The sequence below is a fragment of the Leopardus geoffroyi genome, chromosome A3, assembly GCF_018350155.1.
Source record: "Leopardus geoffroyi isolate Oge1 chromosome A3, O.geoffroyi_Oge1_pat1.0, whole genome shotgun sequence".
Classification (NCBI taxonomy): Eukaryota; Metazoa; Chordata; class Mammalia; order Carnivora; family Felidae; genus Leopardus; species Leopardus geoffroyi.
Window position 1 is genome coordinate 43,281,715 of NC_059336.1, and position 27,840 is coordinate 43,309,554.

At 41.4% G+C, this 27,840-nt stretch overlaps 1 protein-coding gene and 1 non-coding gene across 6 annotated transcripts; both read right to left on the reverse strand.

Annotated features, from left to right (window-relative positions):
* Positions 1-1,638: 1,638 nt before the first annotated feature.
* SNX5 (sorting nexin 5) lies at positions 1,639-27,796 on the reverse strand. 5 transcript variants are annotated; one of them, XM_045445384.1, is made up of 14 exons: positions 27,643-27,796; positions 27,321-27,396; positions 15,982-16,086; positions 14,734-14,844; positions 13,827-13,948; positions 12,532-12,655; positions 11,072-11,167; positions 9,785-9,890; positions 9,622-9,697; positions 8,385-8,424; positions 8,211-8,297; positions 6,694-6,853; positions 3,603-3,688; positions 1,639-1,832 (listed from the first exon to the last, which is right to left on the reverse strand). In XM_045445384.1, the coding sequence occupies exons 2-14, from the start codon at positions 27,366-27,368 to the stop codon at positions 1,782-1,784; spliced, it is 1,212 nt and encodes a 403-aa protein (XP_045301340.1). In that variant the 5' UTR covers positions 27,369-27,396; positions 27,643-27,796; the 3' UTR covers positions 1,639-1,781. The 5 variants fall into 5 exon arrangements, with proteins under 5 accessions (XP_045301340.1, XP_045301341.1, XP_045301344.1 ...); XM_045445385.1 differs by having other exon boundaries at positions 27,321-27,400; positions 27,643-27,749; XM_045445388.1 differs by lacking the exon at positions 27,321-27,396.
* Positions 21,542-21,778, reverse strand: LOC123581787. The gene has a single exon (XR_006704016.1). It is a non-coding gene; the product is annotated as a small nucleolar RNA SNORD17 (small nucleolar RNA).
* Positions 27,797-27,840: the final 44 nt, after the last annotated feature.

Below are 27,840 nucleotides of genomic sequence, written 5' to 3' on the forward strand. Positions count from 1 at the left end.
GGAAAGGACTAGAAACACCTCATCTACTCACAACTGCATGGTTTTGTGAACACCATCAGACCCAATTGGGACTCCAAGATTATCCTTGAAACCAAGATAATTCAGATGCACACCTGGAATTGTGCCCAGAACTGTACTTGAAATCACTGGTAAAAAATTTTGAGGGGTACCTAAAGAATTGCTACACTCAGCATGTGGGGCCAGGACTCAAAACCCATGTACTGGCTGCTTATTTACCACCCAGACACCGACCCAAAGTGCAACAAGCTCTTCCCCCCACCCAAGCTTTGAAGCATGGTGGGCTCCTTAGACCCGTGTGACCAGGGCCACGAAGTCACCCACCCAAACCACACATTGTGCTACTCTGAACAGTATGGGAGTGACAGGTAAGTGGGAGACAAATATGCTCAGGAACCCAAATCAGAGTCGTACTACTTTATTCATTTTGTGCACCATGCTTCCCAAATGTGATTGAAGAAGGTACCGTCTGGCCCGTTTAGTAAACTTAGGTACCTGGCTAATTTTAAAGTGGCAGATGGGGAGGTGACACTTCCGATGCCAATGAAAGAAAAATGCTCCCAATGGTGTTCAAATATCAGTGTTCTGCAACCCTCATACCAGTTACAACTAATTGAAGAACAGAGAATAAACATGGTGGGTAAACCTCTCACAGTCTCCAAGTCTCTTCCCAATAATTAACTACAAAGGTTAAGATGTGAAACTTCACAGGGGAACATGGCAGGCGCTACCTTAAGTGCTCAGTCATCACCAAATATAGGATAGACACATCTTTTCTGAGCCGGTCAAAAAATGCAAACCTGAATCAAACCATGAGCAGATCTGAGGGCCTTCCAAAAAACTGGCCATTAATAGTCTCAAGAGACATGAATATTAGAACAGAGGCCAGGAAGATGTGGACAGAGACCTTGAAGCCCTCACCACCATCAAGAGCGAGCACCAACTGCAGTCCTGGGGCAACTTGGGCCTTGTTTTCCACAAAAACACTCCATGTGGTAACATGATTTATTATTTTATTATACACTTTATAAAAAGTCCACACACACACACACACACACACACACACACACACACACAGACCCCCTATGGTCAGGGAAGGGATTCACATCTTTCTTAATGTAGAATGGCCATCTTCTAAAATAGGCCGTATTATTTGTTTTTTATAACCTTAAGATACTTCTCTCCCCTCAAATATTTACCAAACTACCAAAAAATGAAGCTGCAAATGGTATATAAAGACAAATGAGATCTTGCTATTACAGTGCAATCACTTAGGTGACTGAAGAACCATAAGAAGGGAGAAAAAAAATCACCTTAATTAAGGAATGGAATGTCTGTTACCTGTAACAAGCAGCTGACTTATTTGCTGTAATTGGCACCTACTCTAAATTGTAGGGACATGGGCACATGAAACAGTGAGACAACATGTGCCAGGCAACTGCTTATACTTGTTTCCAGAAGGCACATGTTTCCTGCACTCTTTAAGAACTAAAGACAAATTTACAGGAGAACCCAGCATTTAGATTCTGCCCACTTTGAGGTATTAAATGCATAAGGAAAGGATTAATTATGTCCAAGTAGCATGCAATAGAAGTATTTTTAAACCAACATGGTTAAGTGTTAAGATTTTTAGAAATCAAAATATTTATTCACATAATTTTAAACTAAAGTCAAAGGTAATAAATCTTCTGTGGTAATGATTTAAGTGCAAGTGACGCTGGCTTTCTTTCACATTTGTGTCCTTCATTCAGAGAAAAGGCAGATCAGTTGTTCTTAAACAAGTCAATGCAGCTCTGCAGGAGGGAGACATTGTTCTGGAAGAAAGAAGTCAAGGTAGACCAATGAATCGTTTTACATTCCAGACCTCCTACATATCTGTAAGAAGTAAACTCAAACCCACCAACTTAAAGCTTTTCACAAGAGATTTGAAGCCTGCCAAACCAGGTTGGTCCTATTCTTTATTAAATCACAACCTGCACACCAATTTCATGCTGTCAAGTTCCTCCCCTCTGAGGGTCTGGGACTGCAGCCTGGAGAGGCTCACCACTGAAGGTAGTGGTGGCCATCCAGCACCTCCTCCACCCGAGGTTTGCTCTCAATGCACTCACACCAATTCTGCTTACTGTGACTTAACCTAAATGCTATCTAAGAGTTGTTCTTTGAAGTTGAAGGCCTTGGAAAGACCAGATAAAAAGTTGCTACAAATTTTCATGAGTGAGATTATAAATGATAAATATTCATATAGGACCTAGCACAAATTGCTTTAGAAAAGTTCTCATTTTAAAAGAAATGAGGGGGCGCCTGGGTGGCGCAGTCGGTTGAGCGTCCGACTTCAGCCAGGTCACGATCTCACGGTCCGTGAGTTCGAGCCCCGCGTCAGGCTCTGGGCTGATGGCTCAGAGCCTGGAGCCTGTTTCCAATTCTGTGTCTCCCTCTCTCTGCCCCTCCCGTGTCCATGCTCTGTCTCTCTCTGTCCCAAAAATAAATAAACGTTGAAAAAAAAAAAAGAAAAGAAATGAGGGGCACCTGGGTGGCTCAGTTGGTTGAACATCCGGCTCCTGATCTCGGCTCAGGTCACAATCTCACAGTTTGGGAGATTGAGCCCTGCATCAGACTCTGCACTGACAGCATGGAGCCTGCTTGGGATTCCCTCCCTCCACCTCCCCTCCACCCGTCCCTTACATTCTCTCTCTCAAATAAATAAACTTTAAAAAGGTCTGGAATGTTACAGTTATGATTTATGTATACATGACACTCTAAAACCCCAATTTAAAAGTTCATACACAACAGGACTTGGACTTAAGAAGTAAATGTTACAGTCTAAGAAATTCAAAATACACACATATGTTCAAGGTCTTCCTGCTTAACCAATGACGACTGGCCAGTGACTGCTCCCCCTTCTCCAGTGGCTCTCTGCTGACCCTGTTGTCTTGGGCCTTACAGCATTTCTGGTGCTCAAACTCAACTGTATCCACGAACCACCGAAAAAGCCATGCCCAGAAACTGAGTGAATTGGTCTGTGCACCAAAATGTCTTTAAAAGCTCCTTAAGTAGACTCTAATGTGTATCTAACATTGAGGATCACTGTTCTCCATTTTTTCTGTATTAAATTAAGCTAGACATTAAATATTCAAGGAAGTTTTTCCTTCCTAAACAAAAAAGAAATTAGTATCAGAAGACAAGTATATGCTCTTCTCAAAAGCAGTATTTCATCAATAAGTTATAGAATTTTGGCTTGCAAGCAGAAAAAAATATTCCAACAACTCCCACCTACATTACAGATTAAAACCACACGCAGGGGCGCCTGGGGGGCTCAAGTCAGTTGAACTTCCAACTTCAGCTCAGGTCATGATCTTGCAGTTTATGAGTTCAAGCCCCACATGGGCTCGCTGCTGTCAGGGTGGAGCCTGCCCTTGCCCCGCTCCCCTCTGACCCTCCCCTGCTCATGCACGCTCGCTTAAAAATAAATATTAAAAACACACACACAAAGCAAACCCCATCTGCCTGATGACACTGGGACAGTGAACTGGGAAAGAACTTGAACCCTAAAAAGCTTCTGGCTTAATGTGAAGGAAAACACTTACCCTGGCATGCTTTATTTCCAGTTCAGACATTTCAATTAGATTCTTTCTAAATGCTGCCACTCTCTTTCGTTTGAAGTTGATTAGTTCTGCAAAAGAGTTTACCAACAAAAGCTGAACAATTTTCATCTTTAACTTCCAAATATCATTCTTACAATCTTCAAAGCTTTGATACACGCATTTTCTCACATTTTTATTACCTCAGTGATTGGGACCCACACCTGACATTTTATGGACAACGTAGTAACGTGCCTGCCACTGCCTTTAAAATGAACACCGCACTCAATCACTGAACATCAAAATCCAGATAATGCCACGGACTACTTAGGAGAATCTCTGAAATGGTCAGTCTTGCCCCAAACCTCTTAACTCCCAGTGCTTGTGGAAAGAGGGCCGGGAAAGGTCGTGAGTCATACATACCTGCGCCAATGACTATTTTAAACGATTATTTTTAAACTTTCAAATGACCACTCATGTTCAGACAGCTTCTCTGTGGGTGTGATCTGTACAACAGGCCACCTTTACATCTATTCTTTCTATTGCCAAATACTGTTCAGGACTATTGCCCTATTAGAAACCAGGGTAAGCCAAAAGTAAGTACTTCCTCCCTCAGATTCTTTCCACGAGAACCACCACTCCTTTGCTCAAATCTCCCAGATCAAGCTGGTGCTCTAGTCCTCAGGAGCAAACATACCCTCCTGTATCAGGTCTGTGCAGCACTAACCAAAAGAAATACGAAAGCAGCCACATGAAAAAGTAAAAACTTGCAAGAACACTTACAATGATAAGTTAGTAACACTACCTTGGATATAGTAAACAGGTCTTTCTGGATGTCCAGATAAACTCACCTCCCGCCTCTAGGCCTGCACCCAGGACCAGGACTCATCACTAACCTGTCAGACCACCCATGATGCCTGCCCACACTATCACTTGTACCATGCTCATTCAACTAACTCATCAGTTCAGCTATGAAGTTTAGAAAGAACTCGGATCAGAGGTAAACAAGTTAAGATCCATTCATTGCAGTATCCTATAGAACACTGTACTTTTAAATATAGTACATCCAGGCTTACACTTTTGAATAAAGAGGATAAAAATCCAACAACACATGGACAAACCTTAGGCAATCAGGACAGGCCTAAATTGGCACCACTTTAAAGTTTTGTAGTTTTTCCTTAATCCTCTCTGAAGTTGTCAGAGCTACCAAACTTTGACCTACATAATAATCTAAGATTTCAACTCCACAGTTTTGAAGTTTGTTCCCAAACACCTAAAATTAGCTAATTAAACAAAGGACAAGAATTTGTTTTACTATGGCAGCAAGAAGGTTCCTTCAAAAGAATCCAAAAGACGGCCACATGAGCATATCAGCATAGCTTTTGCAAGATTTCTGTACAGAGAAGCTCTGTCCCTTACAGCTAAGTTATAGTACTGAAAACATAAGCCAAGACAAAACAAAGGACAAGAACTCTATTGCTTATTGCTAGTATCAGGATGTTTTCAGATATGCCTGGATTTTGGAACCAAAGGTTTGCGGGGAGGGGGAATTCTGAGAAAACAGTCTTAAAATGAGCTAGGGATTTGTCACAGAAAGCCAAGGTCTGGGAGTGAATCAAGTACAGTTACCACTATAATTACATTCAGGAAGACACATTCTTGACTTTTGCTCTAGCATGTTCCATGGCTCCTGAGAACTGCAGGTTAGACCACCCCATCCCTCTGCCCCGCGCCTAATAAGGAAAAGACTACAATCCACACTCCTGTTCTGTGGAAATGGAACACTATCTCCCAATAAAGTTAAGCCATAATCCCCCCTACTCTGGAATGAGATAAGGCAAAAAAGAACCCTGCGGCCTGTGGACTGGAACTGTATCGCCACCATGACTCCTGGAGAGAGTTACACGCCCCTCCATTTCCTGGCTCTGTCTCCTGAAGGGCCTAGAGAGACACCCCAGGAGAAATGAGCACACTCAACACCCTAATCTTGTCACAATTCTGTAACTAAACAGAACCTACACCTCTGGAAGAAATGGTGATTTCTAGGGCTAGAGAAGATATAGGACATGCCAACTTAAAGGTGCTTCCCCCTAAGTCTGGACAAATTGAGCGCCAAAATAATGGACTACAATAATGAATTTAAAAACTATTTTCCAAAATAGAAACCCATGACTAACAATGACAAGAAAGGAAATGTGCAAAAGAAGGGAAGGCTTGTGCTTAATGGATGATGATGATGCCAAAGGCTTGGGAAGAGAACACTAGAACTGGGGAGCAGGGAATCGTCTTTCTGCAACCAGCACAGTAGGAGCTGGCTCAGGCAAGACTCAACACAGTCTAAATTTAGGGAGAAACTATCTGCAGGGTTTTTAAATGGTCTCCTCACACAGTTGATTAGTGACGTGGGTATTAACTATACAGCAAAGAAATTAACACCACAAATGAGGAGAAAACGAACAGAACATGCCCTCAGATGTGACACCCGAAAGACACATTACTCACAGAATATTCTGTTGGAAATGCATAACTAGAACCTATTTGTTGCAGAAATAGACCATCTGAAAATGAAGAACACTGTTTGTAGAGACTATGGTCTCCAAAAAGGCAAATGTCATTTTAAAAAAAGGTGAAGGGGTGGGGGCCTGAGAAGGGTTCCTTCCAAATTAGAGGAGACACAAGAGCAATGGTAACCTAATGGCAACCCCAGACGGGAAGCCATTATTAGGGCCAACAATAAGATGAGAATAGAGAGAGCAGGTTGGAGTGTGTTGTATTAAAGTTTACCAAAGTGGGTAAGTGTACTATAGGGATGTAAGACAAATACTCAACAAAGCTTAGGGATAAAAGGACCATAATACATACAACTTAATCTCAAATGGCTAAAAAAGAAAAGACCACCCCACGTGTATTTATAAACACAAACGTGGCAGCATGGGTGCACGTGCAAGAGATGAAGCAGAAGGGGCAAACTAGACAGCTAGGTGACTCCAAGTAAAGAATATATGGGTGTTCTTTTTACTTTCTGTGCAACTTTTCTCTGTGAGCTTGAAATTATTTCCAAATAAAAAGCAAAAAGTAAAGAATAGCCCTGCTCCACCTTCTTTTGCAGATTCAGAGAGCTGTTCAAATTTCTGGCAGCATTCTTGCTGGTGTGCCTCAGCCAACTTGACATCTTTGCTTTTCAACCTGGCCTTATCCAATGCTTTATTTGAGTTCTCATAGTCGGTGAGGGCTTTGGTGCGTCTGTATAAGAGATCCTGAGAAGAAAATTAACAGAAAAGACATGGTAAACTTATCCTGAAAAATCACCAGAGAACACAACAGGAAGACCAAGTACCTGAACCACTCTAAAAACCAGCCCAAGTACCGTGGATGTCAGTGCACTGCCTGAAATGTCAGATGGCAACAATCTAATCCACTTCTACCTTCCCCTCCCATGTTTTTATGTTTTCTTTAATCTCAAGATTAGGCTGGGAACAGTAATTCTTATGGCATTGTCGAGAGGTTTTGGAATTCTTTATATGGATCGAGAAATAAAACCCAACAGTGAAAACTAAAGGATTTTTTTTAGTTGATTCAGTCACGGAAAGCAAGTTCAGAAAATTAACCACCTTCTACTGAAACACAGGCAGGCACTACTGGGTGCATCCAGTGATACTGCTAGAACACAACTAGGCAGTGAGGCAGGAAGAAGCTTCCTCTAACCCTGCCCCACAAGTCCTGCCTTGAGGAGTCTAACCCCAGGCTCTCATTTGAAATAAAGACTATTTGCAACCTATGGCAAAGTACAAGTTACCTCCGTATTTGAAATCTGATAGATATGTGAGATTCAACATACAATTATGTGTTCTTGTGTTCACTCAAAAAATCTGTGTTTATCATCAGCTCTTAAGTCCATTAAAATAGAAAATGAGATACAATCTAATGTAATATATATATATATATATATATATATATATATATATATATATCCAAATAGAAGACTCAGGAAACATGCCAAAAGACAAATGAATAAAATAAAATAAAAGGACTATAAGGGAAATAATGAATTCCTACTTCCTAATGATTATTTTCCCTAATTTTACATTGCCTGATTCAGCAGGAGTAATTTAAATATTTTTGTTTAGTGTTATGCCCAGTGAATCCATGTTTCGTTCCCAATGGTCATTCTGCTTACCACTTAGTCTTGCCTTTTGGTAAGTAATGATTTATGACTCAGTAACTGCAATTCAATAAACACTCACAAACCCCAAAACCTTTTCTCCTTCAGAAATAGCCCTTTTGGTGTGTGTTCAGTTACACCCATATCCAATATCCTACGATCCCCCAAATTACTATCTGATCAACTCAGCATCACCCCTACTGCTCTTAAGTGATACAAGCCAAAGGATTACTGCTTGGACTCTGGCTGGACATCCCTTTTTCACTCTCCTAAATACAAGCCCAGCCCAAACACTGAACAGACTTGCCTGTACCTTGCTATAGCATGTGTTTCCCCAAACTGCAAATCCCTTGCTATTCCTGAATGAACTCAATTAATGGTAATTCAAATGTCTCTCAGTTTGGCAAGGTGGTCCCGAATTACTCCAATGCAGGAACTCCTGTCTTACTTACCTTAGCAGCCTCTATGTTGAGCATGTAGTATCGGAGAAGTTCCGTCAGTTTTAAATCTTCATCTGAGGAGACTCGACTCTCTACTTTCTATTAAAAAAAAGTAAAAGTCACTATCACCTAAGCAGACATCTACAGATTATAAAATATTATGAAGACCAATATAAAAATCCTTACCCTAAGTTTTTCAAATAGCTCAGCAACCTTCAAAAGGTACCTGAAAATACACACATGATTTTGGCAGATGGTCTTAAAATCATGTAGGAAACAGGACCTTATCAATACTCTTAAGACATGAATGAGTAAATGCAGGAGTCCTAGCCTTTAGTGCTTTACAATCAGTTTATCAAAGCAGCACTTTCATCACCAATTGGCGCAATCTAGTAGTGAGGACAGTTACAGAACTGAGCACACATGGACAGTGCCACACTCATGGGTATAGGCCTCTCTTGCCGCCCCTTCAGCCACCTTGCCATGCAGAAACCATGTCCCAAGATAGTCTTTAACCAATGCCAAAGCTGTGTTAACCAAGGGCAGGTTCTAAAGAGCCACCACCATGGGTATCCCAAAGCCATAAATATACTATTTAAAACAAAACAAAAGGGGCGCCTGGGTGGCGCAGTCGGTTAAGCGTCCGACTTCAGCCAGGTCACAATCTCGTGGTCCGTGAGTTCGAGCCCCGCGTCAGGCTCTGGGCTGATGGCTCAGAGCCTGGAGCCTGTTTCCGATTCTGTGTCTCCCTCTCTCTCTGCCCCTCCCCCGTTCATGCTCTGTCTCTCTCTGTCCCAAAAAAAATAAATAAACGTTGAAAAAAAAAATTTTTAAAACAAAACAAAAAGCTACTATTTCACCTGGGTTCTGCTGTTAGCCTGACTTCCACCTTCAAATCAGAAATGTTATACCTGTTATACCAAGCCCTAGGTGTTAAGTAGAATACAACCTCACACCAGAAATGCTCAGGATGGAGAAACTGTGAAAAGTTCATATAAAAAAGCTCAAAAATCTGACTGGGGTCATTGCATTACCCTTAGGACCACCTTAACCAAAACAAAGGTTAAGTCTAGGGCATTACCAGACAAAGCACCATTTGCCACAGAACATACAAGCAAACTTCATTCAGAGACAACTCCAAAATTAAAGCAAATCAATTAAAAAATGGAGACAGTTTGACAAAAATAAAGGCTTTGACAACAGCTACCATGTTTGGTATAGAGGTGCCCCGAGTCCCCAACAAACACCTTAAATCTGTCTACATTCATAGGGTAGATAAGATTTGAGTGCTGGAGACGATCATCTACTCTTGATGAGCTGGCACCCAAAAGCAGAAGTGAAATTATTATAGTCATTATTCATTATACCACCCAGGAGTTTTTGACTAACGGAAAGGGAAAATGCTTTTCCAAGAAAAACTTACTTTTTGATGACCGTGGGCTCCTCTAAAGCCAGGCTATGCAGGCAGGCTGCAGTGTGGATATAGTCATCTGCAACATCTGCAGAAATAAGGGCAGCTCTTTTTATATGAACAAAGCTGGCACACTGAGCAAAGCTAAGGTGGCTAGTGGGTAAATGGTATTTACTTTTATGAGATCGGGTCATTTTGTCAGCTTTTGCACATGAATCCTTGATCCTATTATAATAGTTAATGAGGAAATTCTTTTCTTGCTCAAAGAAGTCATCTACCTCCTAAAAGAGGAAAAGAAGATATTTAAGAAGCAAAACTCTTAAGAATATGAATGCATTTTGTATCAAAAGAAACATTAAGGACATAAGTTCATCCATAAGAACTTTAACCTCTATGGATCAGGGAAATCCAAACTGACAAAACAGCATTTCATACCCAAGATTGGCAAAACCCAAGTGCTGGCAAGAAATGTCAACAGAGAAAACCACTTTGAAGAGTCATTCAACAATGCCCAGGAAAACTCTGGCACTAAGATCCAGCAATCCTGGTAGAGAAGTGGTTCTTGCCTACACTGTAACCTAGCCACATCTGTGTATATGGGGGGTAAATCTGGTGCATACCAGCCAGGGATGCCAAACATCCAGCAATGTGTGGGTATAGGACAGCCCGACACACCTTAAAACACGGCAAGGATGAAGTCCTAGAGTTACAAATTTTTGACAATGCCCTCCACCCAGCACCTGTACTCTGGGCTCCCTGCTCAAGCCCTCAACAAAAGTGGTAAAAGTCAGACACAAGATGGTAACTCAGTGGATGGTAACCATCAGTGGAAGGGGGTTGAAGAGTCAGAGATTAATTATCACCAGGGTAAATGGGAGACTTGTATGTCAATTTGGTCTTTTAGAACAGCTCTGTCCAACAGAAGTATGTGAACCACATGTGCTATTTAAAAAATCTCTAGTAGCCACATTAAAAAAAAAAAAAAAAAAGAGGTGAAACTACTTTTAATACTTTATATTCTTTTCTTATGAAATTCTTAAAACCCAACACATAGGTAAAATTAAAAATCTGGTTCTTTAATTATACTAAGTAACTACATGCTAAGTGCTCAAGTGCTGCATGTGGCTGAGACTACCAAAGTGGACACTGTAGTTCTGGAGAATAGCATGAAATACTAATCCTGTAGCTTATTTTCTTTCTAAAAATAATTGAACAACTGCTTTGTTTACAGAAAAGGAGAAAATGGAAGAATTAAGTGTGTGAAGGTTCTTATCTCCTTGAGAGAACAGGGTATTTTAAGAGAATAAGTGAAAATTCAATGAGTAGATAAAAACCAAAATTTGAAAAAACTAATTTCTGTGAAGTTAATACCATTTGTTTCACAAATAGCTCTTCTGAAAAAATAAAAGGTCACCTATTCACACGAAGTCAGAATTTTCTACAACAGCTAAAAGCCACTTACTTTAACTCCAGAAAAAAGGACTTCATCAGCACTTTTCACCACACTTTTGAAAAAGCCACCAAACATCTCTTTGGTATTTTTCCGCCTGACACTTAGCTGGGGGGGGAATCCAAAAGAACAGTTTATGGCACACACATTTTTCTAAATCTTTAAAAAACCCTAAATACATTCTAAGTGGTACTGTTTACTAACACAGGCACACACAGAAGATACTTCCATCTTACCACTAGATCTAAAATATCAAATAAACAGCCAAACCTAAATACAAGCAATAATTCTAAAAGCATGACCTAAAGTTATTTTGGGAAGCTACTTAGCACTAAGTCTTGGCCTTTATTTTAATTTTTTTTTTAAAGTAGGCTCTGCACCCAACCTGGGCCTTGAACTCATGACCCAAAGATCAAGAGTTGTATGCTCTATGACTGAGCTAGCCAGGCATGTCTTTGTGGCCTCTAAATCCTTAAATTATTGAAACTCACTGGTTAGAAGATGCTGAAGTGTGATGCCTAGGTGGCTCAGTCAGGCATCTGATTCTTGGTATCAGCTCAGGTCATGATCTCACAGTTCACAAGACTGAGCCCTGTGTCAGGTCTGCATTGACAGCACCAGTGCCTGCTTGGGATTCTCTCTCCTTCTCTCTCTTTGCCCTCCACCCCCACCACGGCTTGTCCTCTCTCAAAATAAACTTAAAAAAAAAAAAAAATGCTGAGGAAATTTTTAAGTCAGGGCTTGCTTCACGCATATTAAGTAATAAAAAACTAACACTGGAAAAAAAGGGCAAAGCATATGACTCCTTCCAACAAACAGGTAGCCAAGGAGAAAAAAAATGTGAATCAAAATTCCTCTTAATAATCCCAAAATTAACCGGGGGATAAAAAGTAAAAATCTTTAAGTAGCATCTTTAAAAATGTCTTACACAATGGATCTATGGGGCAGAGGGAAACAGCATCTAAGAAAGGATTCCATTATGCCATTAAAAAATTCAGTACTTTAAAAGTCAATTTTTCAGAAAATATATCAAGCATGTCTTATTTTTATTTTTTTTAAAGCAATCTCTACACCCAACATGGGGCTCAAACTCATGACACCGAGATCAAGAGTCGCATGTTATAGGGGCGCCTGGGTGGCGCAGTCGGTTAAGCGTCCGACTTCAGCCAGGTCACGATCTCGCGGTCCGGTAGTTCGAGCCCCGCGTCAGGCTCTGGGCTGATGGCTCAGAGCCTGGAGCCTGTTTCCGATTCTGTGTCTCCCTCTCTCTGCCCCTCCCCTGTTCATGCTCTGTCTCTCTCTGTCCCAAAAATAAATAAACGTTGAAAAAAAAAATTAAAAAAAAAAAAAAAAAAAAAAGAGTCGCATGTTATATACCAGCTGAGCCAGACAGGGGCCCTTCAAGCATATTTTTAAAAATATGGTCATGTGTGTTTTCACTGGATCATGGAAATGGAACAAAAATGCCTTACATCCTGATCATATTCCAGGAACACATGGAAGTTGCGATCTTTACTGAGAACAGGGTGAGAGGAGAGCCGCTGCAGAAAGACTTCATGAGAGGACACAGTCTTCTTAAAGACTGCAAGATACTCACTGGAAGAGAAGCACACAAGGAATTCAACTGGCACCACTTGACTCAACGACCAATACTGGTCCTGGTTATCACTGTTCTGCTTCATACCACTAAGTGAAACACCTGAACTGGACCAAAACATTTTGGTATAACTTTATATCTAATTAGGTAATACAGCATTTGCCAATTGGGAATCTGTGGAACGAACCCAAAGAAGGGCAAAAGTAAAGTATAACCAGAGTTGAGCAAGTCTACAAAAAGTCCAAACCTACATGCAATCAGTGCTAGTATTTAGCAGCCACAGAACATGGTTTCTGTAAAATAATGAAAACCCTTTAATCCTGTAGCCAAGTACATAGCACTGAAGTCTATCTACTAAGCCTTAGAATTATTAGACATTATAAAGTGACTTCATCTCAATCTGGGTATTCAAGATCACTCTAAACTTCTCAATGGTAGGACTTCAGTTGGCTGCATTCAGTGCTTTATGCTCAGAACAGCCCATGATAGACACTCAAGCCATGTGCGGGGAATGACTTAGTACCTGGAAGCGTATGAGCACTGGCCCTAGAGAGTAGCGACATGCGTAGGGCAAGGCACAGAAGAGAGCTGTTGAAACGGGCACCACACTGATTATGGAAGGGGGAGGGAGTCAAGAGAGAAGTACAATAATTTCATAAGAAACTTTAATGCAAACCCCCAACCGTGATAGAGAATAAAGAATCCATTTTTGTTTGAAATAAATTATAACCAAGTTAAAATATGCTTCCTGTGAACCTGGGCTTCTTTCAAACCATCAATATGATTATTATTCAGAGTGCTGCCTTGAAAGAGCCATCACTGCAATCTAGTTTCAGTTATAACTCCAGTAACTAAACTACAGGGAGTAAGGCTTTGTACATTATCAGCAGCCTGAGAGTCTTTATCTATAAAGACAAAGGTTTACTTCACTATGCCAGACCAGCATTCCGAGTATGGTCTACATGGGGGGAAACAACTGGGTCCATCCAGTGTCAGTGGCCCCCAGAGAATCAAAGTTAAAGTACAAACTGCAAAATGTAGTTCTACAAGACAGCATTGGGCCACTAATTAACTGCCATACTTTGGAAAAGCTGCCAGGTTCTCCTGATTTCTGTACACATCACCACTTTTTTCTCAAAAGACACCGTCCTGTCAAGAAAATCCACTTACGCTTCCAGCTCTTGCTTCATCTTAGCAAATTCTTCTTTGGTCATAGACCCTTCACCCTCTCCCAGTTTCTGCATCTTTTCTCGAGGGCCATCGAAGTCAGGCTTTGTAGGAGCAGGCGGAATCTGTAGGGGAAGCAGATTAACTTGAGAGTATTCTTGTCCCGGTGGTGTTCTACTCAGTGCCTATGCATAGAAGGCAGCCATCCCAGTGGGGCTGACAGGTCAATCTCTGTTTTTCTTTTAACCTGATTCCTTTTGGCCATATAAAAAAGAAATCTCCTACCCACACCTGGGCACTCAGACTGCAAGCATTTGTTCAGGTTACCTATGATGGACGACTGATAGGGTATAATATCAGCCTGCTTCCATTTAACTTTAAAATATATATACTATAATCAGCGCTAAAATGAAGTTGATGAAGCACCATCAATATTAGTCTCTAGATATTAAAGGAAACAACTCTAATTTTGAGTGAAGAGAATATTCTCAAACACAGGCTTCAATACTACTTTTGTTAACACAAAGACAACGGCTTCCCTCACTCCTTGAGCAGATACAACACTTTTGAGAAATCTACTGAATGTACGCCATCAGCACTACTGAGGTTTTCCTAGAAATCAATTCTTGATGGCTGAAAGTACCAGAGAAACCCCAAACCCAAAGATAGGGAAGATTCAAATCATGAAACCGTTTAGCCTCTTCTCTTATACAGGTCATAAGACTACGCTTCACCTCACAGCTATAACACCATTCTCATGTTTTTAGCCTTTACCAATAACACCTGCTCTAGTTGGTAGATGAAATCAGTTTTCACAACCCCTTATAAAAAGTGGGTAAAAGTCTCTTTAAACAAAATGAACAATAAGGTAGAAGAAACTGACTTGTTTGATTTTCTAAAATGCACTTACAATAAGCCCAGCATAGTCTGCGGTTTCAATAAGAGTATCATGTAGCCACACAAAGTCTTCATGTTGCCTTGTAACAGAAAACTCTGGGCTCTGAAACGTGGGCAGCGTTGTCTGTAAAGAGCAGAGTAAGAAGTTAATTGGTAACTACCACTTTTTGATAAAGTGGTTTGGATTTCCTGGGCTGCGCTATGGGAAAATTCTGCGTAATAAAACATCTCAGTGAGACTCAGTAAAGAACAAAAGCAGCAACACGTGACCTTCCCGCTAAAATCATAGCTAAGATTCAACATATTCTGTAAGGAATTCTTTTCACAAAACTCCACCTGAGGTCAACTTAGGCAGATATAATCACATAGGTGTCACACTGCCTCCTGAGTGAGGCATGCTAATCAAGCCACCAAGGTATTAAAAGAAAACCACATGGGAGAGGACCCTACATACAGACAGCAGGTCTGTATGCCAGAGGTGGCCTGTATCTAGCATCAAACTGCCTAATTCAAATTGTGCCTCAGCCATTTACTTTCTTTAAACATGTGGCTCAGTTTCCTCATCTGTAAAATAGGGATAATAAGATACTATCATAAAGTTGTTGTAAAGAGAAAATTAAATCCATAAATAAACTAAATAAATATGAATAAAATAAAGGTAAATAAACCCTTTTCAACAATGCCTGGCATAAGACAAGCATTCAATACATTTTAACTTGTATGGAAGGAGAAAGGAGGCTGAACATGTTCCAGAAAGGATGGATTCTGCAAAATTACATTTACTTTCCATGTTTTTCAGATTAGCATATTGCCTTTGTCAAACTAAAACTCTGGAAATTGTTCTGAATCACAAGAAACAGGAGGGGCAAAGGCCAATAATTTAGTAAATACGGAGAAAGCAAGCACTTCTCATGCATGCTAATTAAAAACAAAGGTGGAAGATGTGCTCTGTTTAGTAGGCAGCTCCACCTGTATCACTTTGTCTGGTTCGGCTTCCTCATGGAGCAGAGTATATACAATATCAGCAATACCCACAGCCCAAGGGCTCCACCAGAGTGGAAAATGCTGAACCAAGAGCATTTATCTGATGCTCACTACAAGCAAGATGAGGGATGTACTCATTCAGCAGTAGTTCTACACTGCCAAAAAAAAAAAAAAAAAAAAAAGCAACCATTTCAGTTGAGGAGGTCTCTTCATCACTGTGAATCACAAGGCTGTAACCTAACATTGCTTTGATTACTGAAGTCATTCTGTCACTTACCTTGGTGTGCACTGTAAATTTGACCTTATCTCTCTCACTGAGTGCATCAGGTATGTCAATCTGAAGCGAGGGATCAACATTCAGGTCCACAGATACAGATCTCAGCTGAAATACATTTTTTGGCTATTAGTCTCAATTTCACTGTAGTGTTAAAAAGTATCCTTCTAAAAATGGAAGCTAGTAATTAAAAGGTGTTCTATACAAGATCATTGGGGTGCCTGGGTGGCTCAGTAGGTTGAGCGTCCGACTTCGGCTCAGGTCATGATCTCGCGGTCTGTGGGTTCCAGCCCCACGTCGGGCTCTGTGCTGACAGCTCAGAGCCTGGAGCCTGCTTCAGATTCTGTATCTCCCTCTCTCTCTCTGCCCCTACTCCGGTCATGCTCTCTCTGTCTCAAAAATAAACAAACATTAAAAAAAAAATTAAAAAAAAAAAAAAAAAAAGATCATTTATGACAAAGTCAGCTGAGATATCTCTTAAGTTTATTTGAAATTGCGGGGAAACCTGCAGATAGGTAGGTCCAAAATATTTATGTAATCTGAACAAAGCAACTACATGATTTTAGGTCTATGTGAAAAATACATTTAACCAAACACTTCAACTGTACTAGTAAGAAGTCTTGAACTAGATAGAATGAAAGCTTGAACTTCTCATATAAATGCCCAAACTACAAATAACATTCAAAAGGCATTAACCCGATAGTACACAGAACTGAAAGAAGTTAGAAACTAAGAAAAGAGAAGACATAGAGAACAACAGTAGAGTGGTATGAGATTCCTGAGTAGACAGAAAAATCCAGCTCAAGAGTGAACCAATTTATATTCAGGGATTGTTTCAAAGAGGTGAGAAATCTAGACACAAGAGGTGAATTATAAAATCCCACTGTGGTTACACGAGGGACAAATGTGAAAACACTGCCCTGGAAATCAAAGTAACTGATTCTGTGAGTTGGTAATTCAGAGGAAAATAATACCCCAAAACACATTTTTGCCAGTTTAAGAATTTGGGGGGAGAAAACTGGAAGAACTTCACTGTTGTGAAAAAGTGGCTAAAATGCTTTCCTACTAAACTTAAAATATAATGAATTTCCTAATTTTTAAAGCAGACAAGCTGATGGTCAATCTGAAGACTCGACACAAACATGGCCTGAGAGCGCACCAGCATAAGCAGCTCATCCCTCTTCCACCCAACTAGGAAACTAGTGCTGAAATAACATGTCACAACACTCTAGATTACTGCACCTGGAGAATGCCAAGTGAAGACTGGCATCAAGAGAATGAGAGAACAGGGAATACAAAGGTATGTATGTCCTGGTGGACTCTTTGCCTCAAAATAAAAAGTTCAAGACCAAGGTTTGACTTCTGAAACTAGAAAATCTAGTTCAATCAGGCCTACAAAGACACCAAAAAATGGATTCACACACACAAAAAAAACGCATGGATTATTTCTTTCTCTTTTCTATCTTAAAAGCTGCCAGTACTCCCCCTTTCCCATTAAGCACTGCAACGAAGAAAAATTTTAAATTGCAAAAACCAGCAGCCCTGGAACAGTGGCTCTCCTCTAAGAAATAATTCAAACATCAAATATTAATAAAATCACAGTATACTTTAACAGTCCCTGACATCTCAGCCTCAACACTTCTTCAGAATGAATTCTTGATGACTCCTATGAAATATTTGCTTGTTTGGCTTAATTTTCACATGTCCATTTATGAGATCTCTGCAAACAAAGATAAAGCCCCAAGGTCAGGGACACTTCACTTTATCACAACTCTGACATATGTCTGATAAAAGCTTCCTTCCTTCTGTTAACTTACCACTGGGCAAATATGTTGAAAAAGATCTCAAAATACACACTGAATTTGATTGCAGAGAATACTGGCCATCCTGTCTATCTTATGTTTGTGTCCGGCAGTTTAGGAGATAAAGTAGGCCAGGTATAAAAGAGTCCAGAAATACTGCTAGAAAGGTAGAGTAGCCCTTGGAACAGGTCTAAGGTGCATTTAAACAACTGCTACGGTGCCTAAGATTCCAGTTCCTGAAGAAGTCACAAATCCTGGTTTCCAGTCAATTTTTTTTTTAACCTGCAGACAATTCCATTTTAGCTCACTACAAGCCAAGCAAACTCTATGAGCCTACAAACTGCACACAGACTACGTTGTGAATTAGGATTGAAGGACCCCAGGGGAATGTAATCTAGTAAATGGAATTCATTTAAGCACTATAGTCAAAGCTACAATGGACTTTCCCAACTGCTTTTTGTTCCACAGAACAATTACTTTGGTTTCAGGGTGCCTGGGTGGCTAGGTTGATCAGGCTTCCAACTTCCACTCAGGCCATGATCTCATGGCTACGAGTTCCAGTCACACTCAGACTCTGTGCTGACAGTTCAGAGCCTGGAGACTGCTTCAGATTCTGTGTCTATGTCTCTCTCTCTCAAAAACAAACATTTTTTTTAAAAGTTACTCTGGTTTCACCTTTCTTCCTATACTCTCAACCACACAGAGGTAAAACTCCAGACTATTATGTTACCGCCTTCCTTTCTTGTCAGCATACAAATTTCATTTTTTGCAGTGAGGACACAGAGAAATAGCAAAAACCCCTAAAGGTTTCAAAAGACTTTCCACCATAGCAGGATATCAAGGACCCAAGCTTCTCCAGCAAGAAATCATTTTTGCCTGGATACACTGCCCCAGGAAGGGATTCAAACAAAAATCCAACCACCTGACATGATAGTCTTAACCATCAAAAACCAAACAAAAACAGCCCAGATAGCACAGTAAGTCTGTATCTGTGCATTAAAGAGTTGTCTAAAAAGGGATACCGGCAAAATTCTAAGCATTCAGGTCATCCATCACCAACTCAAGAGTTCTCATTCACAAGTTAAATCAACTTTCTTGTATTGAAGCATATAACCCTCCAGATACCGAAGATAAATCATCAAGGAGTAAAAAGTTGTGAAATGTTCAAAGCTTTTAAGTCAGCACTGTATCCTGACTCCGGAAGCACAAGTGTGATTAAAAGGTCAGCATTCTTTCTTCTCCTTAGTCAACAAAACTAACTCTCCACAGCTTGAAGCCACAGTACGTGCTAAATAAATCACCAGCATGGAGGGTATAAGGCGTGGATGGCATCCCTTCATATACTTTCGCCCATTCACCCACCTCTATCCCAAGTAAGAATTCAGAGTACTATTTAGCACTGCAGGCCAACATGTCAGTCTTTGACTTGGGCCACAGATATCAAAATGCCTAAAATGGCTGTTTAAATCATTAAGGAGGCAAACTGCAGATCTGAGAGCAGGCATATAATTTTTCTGTTTCCCAGTTCCCTCAGGTATCTCCTGAGAAGTGAATTTAGAAGGTATCTTCTCTGGGGCACGTGGGTGGCTCAGTCAGTTAAGTGTCCAATCTTAGCTTGGGTCATGATCTCGAGGTCAATGGGATCAAACTCCATGTCAGGCTCTGTGCTGACAGCTAAGAGCCTGGAGCCTGCTTCGGATTTTCGGATTTCTGTGTCCCTGAGGTCTCTCTCTCTCTCTGCCCCTCCCCCACTTGCATTGTCTCTCTCTCTCTCTCTAAGAACAAACATTAAAAAGAATTTTTTTTTAATTAAAAGGTATCTACTCTCAGGACACCCAGTGGCTCAGTCAGTTAAGGTTCCAACTCTTGATTTCAGCTCACATCATGATTGTCATATTACAGTTTGTGAGATTAAGCCCTATATCAGGCTCTGCACTGTGCTTAGGATTCTCTCTCCCTTTTTCTCTGGCCTTCCCCTGCTTGCGTGCTCTCTCAAATAAGCTTAAAAAAAAATAAAATAAAAACCTTGCCTAGTCTCAAACAATGGAATTTAAGTTTCTGAATGTAAATTTTGCGGTAAGAGAACCTGAAAAGGAGAAAAACTGATAAAGAATCCCTGTGCATTTCCTCACCTGATCATCACCTTCACAGTTGGGGCACCTGACACTGGTTACAGGACAATTCTGCAGAGCTCTGAGCTGCTAAAAACCACTTTTGGTGCAAATTTCATTTATGACTCACTCTGGTACAAACAGCATCAAGTGCAAATCTCCTTCTTCAAATGGTTTAATGGCTTACAGATGGCAAAGGGTACCTATGTGACTGGACAACACAGAAGGGAAGATTCTGAAATTCAGAATCCACAGGGAGAATAGAAATACTTACAGAAAATATCAATGTTATGGGGACTACAGACTCCAGTTTAAACTAGCACCATGCAGCCAAAACGACAAGACACAACAAAAAGAAATTATCTCCACAGTAACTGTGCTCTGCTAGAATGGGGACTAGCTGAATAACCATTAAATCTAACTAGCTTTGCAGCAGAGGATGGGCTACATGGGTGATAGGTATTAAGGAGGGCACTTGTGATGAGCACTGGGTGTTATATGTGATAAATCACTAAATTCTACTCCTGAAACCAGTATTAAAAATTTTAAATAAAACCTTGGAAATAAAAATAAATCTTACTTATTCTGTACATAATAAGGAATTGAATACGCTAGCACATGGGACATCAGTATGTCTTCCCTTCAAACTGTTCCTTTTTCCTAAGGATTTTGCTTTATCCTTCCCACTGCCTACAGAACTAAGACCTGTCTCAGGGAGAGGGCCAATATGACAAGTCATCCATGAATGGTGTCAACAGCATGGAGCCAAAACGGAGGCAAGAAGCCTGCCTCGTAAATCAGATTTTCATTCTGATCACAAGAACCAAGAAACAGGCTATTTCAGCTAGAAAGGTAAGGATACCTTACATAGCCCAATACTTATTTGTGAGGAAATAAATCCAAAAATGCTCAGCTGCAGACACACTCTAGATCTGCATTAGTTCTGAAAGCAAGACTCACATGATACTTATGAAACATACTCGGGGCACCTGGGTGGCTCAGTCGGTTAAGCGTCCAACTTCAGGTCAGGTCATGATCTCACACTCCATGAGTTCGAGCCCCGCGTCGGGCTCTGTGCCGACAGCTCAGAGCCTGGAGCCTGCTTCAGATTCTGTGTCTCCCTCTCTCTCTGCCCCTCCCCTGCTCATGCTCTGCCTCTGTCTCAAAAATAAATAAAAACATTAAAAAAATATATTTAAGAAACATACTGTATTATGGTTCCAGTTCATTAGGAAGTGCTCTATTAGAGAAATTCTAATGCCATATCCTCCTCCAAAACCCTCTTTATGGTTTAAGTATTGCTATTCCAATTGTTAGTTTTCTTCTATCCTGAAAGGTAACCAAAACCTGTTTATTATCTGCATTCAAGCCCAGCTTTTCATCATAGCACTGGTGCATAAAAAACAATTCAATGGACTATAAGCAACGTAGGAGCTCTGCTTTTATAGATCTTTGTCTTCATCTCCTGCCTCCTTCCTCCCTCACACCAATTGGATCTCCCCTTCCTATAATTCAGGCCTGCCAATATTATATCTTAATCCTCAAAGACAATGGAACCAAAGACTTCTGGAAAATCTCAGGCTACCAACATAGATAATAGCTATGGAAGTTAGTCACATGCTTTAAAAACTAGATAAAGGGCTGCAGCAAGTGATCAGATTTCCACCACTCATCTTGGTGAGATGGGACCCAGAGGGCCCCACCCCTGCTGACACCAACCATTCTTACCGGTAGTCTACCAACACACAAGCTGTCCACAGTAGAACACTGCAGACTGCAGGGCATTTAGAGGCTACATAGCTCCGAGTTCCTAGAACAGGAACCGAGGCTTGGAAGAAGGTCAGTGCAGCGCACTCAGCGAATGGATAAACTGAATCATCACTTCACAGAGCTGCAAGCCTATGAACTAGTCAAATCCCAACAAGGAACCAGAAAGAGATTAAGTTGTATTATCTATCAGCTTAAATACCTTCATTTCAAGAAATCCATCTACTGGTGCACCAGGATGGCTCAGTCAGTTAAGTGTGACTCTTGCTTTCGGCTCAGGTCATGATCTCACGGGTTTGTGAGCTCAAGCCATAGGTCAGGCTCTGGGCTGACAACTGCAGAGCCTGCTTGGGATTCTGTCTCCCTCTCTCTCTGCCCTACCCTCATTCATTCTCACTCTCTCAAAATAAACAAGCATTAAAAAAAAGAACTTAAAAAAAAAAATCCACCTACTTGCCAGATACCTGGATTATTTTTTCAAAGGAGTTCACAAACAAATGAGTTGAGATCTGTACAGATCTTTTGCTGGGAAGCAAAACACCAATGCTACAGAGGAAGTAGCTCCAACAAATTCATTCAAAGCTCAAATCCTCTGCATCCCCACCAAGACTCCTCCCAGCAGTTCCCTAGTCTACTATGTCCACAGCTCTCCAAAACCTGACATTTTACACATTACTCATGTTGATGAGAGTATTCAGAAACATTTACCACCTTATCCTTATGATCTTACTTTATGATCAACCCAAGATGAAATAGAAATAGGTTTAAGAATAAAAAAATTTACCTTCACCACCAATGCAGATGGTTCAGCAACATGGATAGAACTGAGGTTAAGCTTGTGTCATCTAAATTTGAGACACAAAAAGCATATAAAGAGGTCGCCTGCTTCATGGTGGGATTTCTTCTGCTTTGTGTCAGAAGTAGGACATGTTTCCCAGATCATTCTGATACAAAGATTTCAATTCTTCACTTTTATAACTCACCAGTTCCCTGGGACCCATCAGCACCAATGTTCAAGCTTTGTACTGCCCTCCATGGAAAAGCCAAATAAAAGCTTTGCAAGTGGTAACACCTACATTTGTACTTTTCATGATTCACACTGACCAGAATGAAAACTTATGGGTCTGACCCACCAAGAGACGTAAATCGTAAACTCTTCAGGCAGAAAACGCATACCACAGGTTAACATAAGCAACTATCTTGAGAAAATTACCCTTCCTCTCCAGACCACACAGTAGTACCTTAAAATATCACAACAAATTTGTTAAAGGAGAAGTGGGAGGGAAGTCAAGCCAAAGACCCAATTTCTAAAGCAAAGGTAGTTCAGTCATTCCTTTGTGCCTTCAACTACAACTTACACACTCCCCTCTGTGTATTTATGGCTTGCATTTGGGATATGAAACAGCTGATGATTTCCACATCCCTCTTTTAGGAGAAAGATACTCTTAAGAGTAACTCAATAACCGGAGTACCTGCATGACTCAGTCGGTTAATCCTCCAGCTCTTGATTTCGGCTCAGGTCATGACCTCACAGTGGTGAGTTTGAGCCCAGTGTTGGGCTCTGCACTGTGTCAGGAGAAGCCTGCCTGGAATGCTCTGTGCCCCTCCCCCATTCATTCTCTCTCTCAAAAATTAAAAAAAAGTAACTCAATCGATCCCAGCCCAAAATGTCCTGCAAGTGCTGTCATCAGAGCCTCAGGTTTCCACTGTCCAAAGTGGCACTGAACTCCATCATGGTAAACACTTATGTGCCCCTTTGTAACCTTTAATTGTCCAGAAGCTGCTGAAGAAAACCACCTTTAACCATCTTTGGTTCCTCAATACTGGGGGGAAAGTTAATTTCAAAAATGGTCAACAACGCTTATATTTTATATAGCATATTGTTGCCTTAGAATTTATCAGTCCTAGATCTGACAAGATTTGAAATAGGCTTACTAAGTATTTAGCCTCTAACACGACCTAACCCACTCATATCACACCATTTTAGAGAGAAGAATTAACAAGTGATTCTCAGTCAAGGGACATTTGGCAATGTGTAATTTTACTCTCGATACTCGAGAGAAGGGAGTAGTAGAGGCCAGGGATATTGCTAAACACACATTTACTATGTACATACCACAACAAAAACTTACCAAGACCAAAAAGGCCATAGTACTCAGGTTGAGAAATCCCACCTTAAACTAAAGCTCTATATTAGACATAATCTAAGTCTCACCAAACGAAAATTTAACCTCAGAATCTAGAAAATTCTCCCTTGGCCATTTCTTCCCATAGCACAAAAAAAGAAAAAGAAAAAAAGAAAAAAAAAGTGAGATTATGACCTACTAAAGTGGCATTCACAAATGAGGATCCTAAGACACTGTGTGCAAGTTACTGATCCAGAACTAAGGTGTGGGCAGCTCTGATAAGTCATGCTTCCCAAGCTTAGAAAATTAAAGGAAAAATGAAGTCATTTAGTATAAACTCCAGTCCACAAAAATTACTAAGTTTGGACTTGCTATAGTATTGTTAAAAGTTCAAGACTGTTCCTATACTAACACAAATTGTAGGTCATTCTTCCATCCAAGCTGGAGCAGAGTAGCATCCCTACAACTTCCACAACAGTTTAAAGAAAAACTCGCTGCAAACCAGAGCATTACCTCAAATATTAATGACTGGCTCTGAGGAGACACCATCCACCCAAAGTCCATATAACCAACTAGTGAAAGACCAAGTTGTAACAGCAGTAGGTGGGGAGGGGTATCACCTAGCTCTTGCAAAGCTTTTGTGTTAAGCTTCAGTCCAGTAGCAATTTAAGAATCATTAAAAAAAAAAAAAAAAAATCCAAGATCAATGAGGACCCTTAGAAAGATACACACTGAACCTGAGTAGAAACTCAAACATGCTGCCCAGCTATTTTAATGACTTTTTGGCAAAGGGAAGCCTCAGAGAACCTAGAAAGTACAGAATAACTAAAGGCCAGGGTTAACTATCATTGTTGCAGAAAAAAGGTTCCGCATAATCTCCAATTATTTTCCTCTACCCATCACAGAAAACTCCAGACACCAGGGATCTCTGGGGAGCAGGGAAGCTCATTACTAGTTTATCATGAAGAGAAGGCCTAATGGTGTTAATCCCTTAGTTGACTTTTTCAGGAACTAAACTTGGGAAAAACCTACTTTCCTGAATTTAAAGACCAAGATATAATCTTTACTATCAGTTGAGGACTAGTTAAAAAAACAAAATTAATCATGTATCTCTTCTCCTAAACTACTTTCGGGGAAAGGAGACAAATCCCAAAACCTTCAGCTAACGGATGTAACTAAACGGAAATATCAGGCTACCAAATACAAACCAATACTCCTTTTAGTTTTGCTGAACAAGCCAAAAAGAGCACTTGCTGTACAAGCATTCAAAACCCTCAAGAATCATTTACGTTCCCTACTTAACTAGTGGACCTAAACCCCATGAACCCTTATCCTCATGTAAATCCCAAAATAATCAGAATATTTAAACTTAGAACATTTTCAGTTTAAAAATGTAAAATATTTCAGGGGCACTTGGATGGCTCAGTCCGTTAAGCGGCGACTTCGGCTCAGGTCATGATCTCACAGCTCGCTGAGTTTGAGCCCCACATTGGGCTCTGTGCTGACAACTCAGCCTGGAGCCTGCTTCAGATTCTGTGTCTCCCTCCTTCTCTGCCCCTCCCCTGCTCATGCTCTCTCTCTCAAAAATAAACAAACATTAAAAAAAAATTTGTTTTAAATGTAAAAAATTTCAATTGACTAACAAGGCTGTATTATGGCAAGAGGATAGTTTGCCTAAGATTTGACTTCCTGTTTGTTTGGGCTTTTTTTACACTTGTCCCAAACTCCCTCTTGCTCAATAGTGAAAACCACCTAGACTTGATCCACAGCACGGGGCTAAGCATCACAGATAAAAGCAAAATAAAACTGAGTTTTAGAGTAGCATTTTACTAAGCTTTATTATTTCCCAATTTCTGTAATTAAAAAAAAAAAAAAAATCAGGAAAATTCCGTATAATCCTCGCCTGCACCCACTAAAACCAACAGGCAGGAAACAGCCTTTATAAACTTCCAATTCTGCCGGAACATCAGCGTGGTGGGAAAATTATTTTAAAAGCCAGCTACAATCTAGTGTGGTAACAGGAAGATAGTTGAAGGAGTTAACTCCTTTTAAAATGCTGTAATAAAACAGATTTTGGAGGAAGAGGTATCAGGTGATAGAAATAAAGTCAAATTGCTGTCAAAATTCCTATTCAACACCTAAACTTCTATAGACAAAACTACCGCTGTATTTTACAAAGAATCATGGTCTCAAGTTCCCACTTACCTCTTAGTTAAAAAAAAAAAAAAAAAAAAGAAAAAGAAAGGTAAGTTTACTTATTTCAAATTTCAAAAAAAAACTACCCCAATCAAGACTCTACTGTCACACACAAAGCTACATTTCAATAACTAACAGAGCAGTGAGGGGCACCTGGGTGGCTAGGGTCATGATCTCACCTTTGAGTCCCAGACCCCCTAGGGGCTCTCCGCTGTCAGCCTGGAGTCCACCTCAGATCCTCTGCCCCCCGTCTCAAAAATAAACACTAAAATATGTACACATTAAAAAAAAAAAAAGAAGAGGAAAAAACTAAACACACACGACAACAAGAACTTTGTTGGAAGAATCCAGCTAGCTGTGTTAACTTCGCTACTGACTACATGAAAGTGTCTCCAAACGTGCTGTGGATCAAAGAATGTCTTTGACTTTTAAGTATGTGTAACTCTAAGGTGCCTTCCAGGTCACCTACATTTGAAAGCGCCTTGTATTCTTTTTTTTCGTTTTCGGTCAGAAAAACTTTCCTGGTGATGATTCATCTGCACATAACGTCGCGGCTCGCACCCACCTCTACAAATTGCCAAACTATCTTAAGTGTAAATGCCAGTAATAAGCAGAGACTGGCCTCTAAATCTTTACTTGGCCATAATACCCTGAATTTACTGCAACAGTTACCCTTCAGACCTCAAGATTTAGGGGGCACGGGGACGGTTTACATAAACGCGCAAGATTTTAAAAGTAAAAAACCAAGTTCAGTAAGTATTGGAGAGCGCCTACTAAAAATCACAGAATTCCCTTAGTGACGCATTTGGCGTTTACAAAGTTGTGAGGAACAAGCGTCAGATTGGACTTGACGGAATTTCCCCAGTATTTGGGCCAAAGAGACCTTTCCCAAAGTGAGGGGGGCGGGGAAGAGGGGTCAGTTTGTAGGCAACGGCACCAAATTATGCCATTTGCGGCATGTCAGGTGGATTTCACCTTCACTGTTCAGTCTCTGCTAAGAGTTTTCACAACCTTACACGTGAGAGCACATTCCCGAGTCTCCAGAGAGAAGCTCCGGGGACTCGCCGCGCGCTCTCGGTACCCGCCACCCGGGCTCGTGCTACCGACACCGATCTCGAGACTCTGGTTGTAGCCTCGGGTCCGCAGTGAGGGCCGGCACAGCCCTTAAAGGGGACGAAACAGAGGGCGCGCGGTGACCGGCGAGTACCCCCGCGTGGAGGGCTTTTCGCGGGGAGACACGGCGGCACGAGCAGTCCCCGGGGGACAGGGAAAGGAATGTGGGGGTCTGGGAGGTCGGCGGGGCCTCCCGTCCTGGAGCATGAGAGCGAGGAGGGCCTCACCTTGCTGCGGTCCTCCTCCTGCTGCAGCAACTCGGGAACCGCGGCCATGGCGACGCGGGACTCGAGCGGGGGCCGCCTGGCTGTGCGAGGAAAGAAGAGACTGGGCCGCCGCCGCCGCCTCGGGGGCGCCTCTCAGGGGCGGCCGCGGCCCCGCCTCCGCCAGCCTCCCTGACCGACGGCGGCAGGAGGCCTCCGGACTCCTCCACCATCCCAGCAGCCCCGGGAAAGGCCAGCGGCGCGCCACGTGCTCCCCCAGAACGGCCTCCCCCGTCCCCGCTGCCGTCCATCTTGGAGCCGGGCAAAAAAGCTACTCGGGGCCTACCCTCGCTCCGGGCCACGCGGAAACCACCGACCGCAGGGCCGCGAGAAGGACGCGGAGAAGCAGACGCTCTCCCAGCAAAGCACGTGTCAAGAAAGCCCGCTCTCTCGTGCGGGAGAATTTATTACTCAGCCAGAGTCCAAGATGGCGACCATCCGTGACGTAACAAGATATCGTGAGAGCGTAAAGGCGCGATTTGGA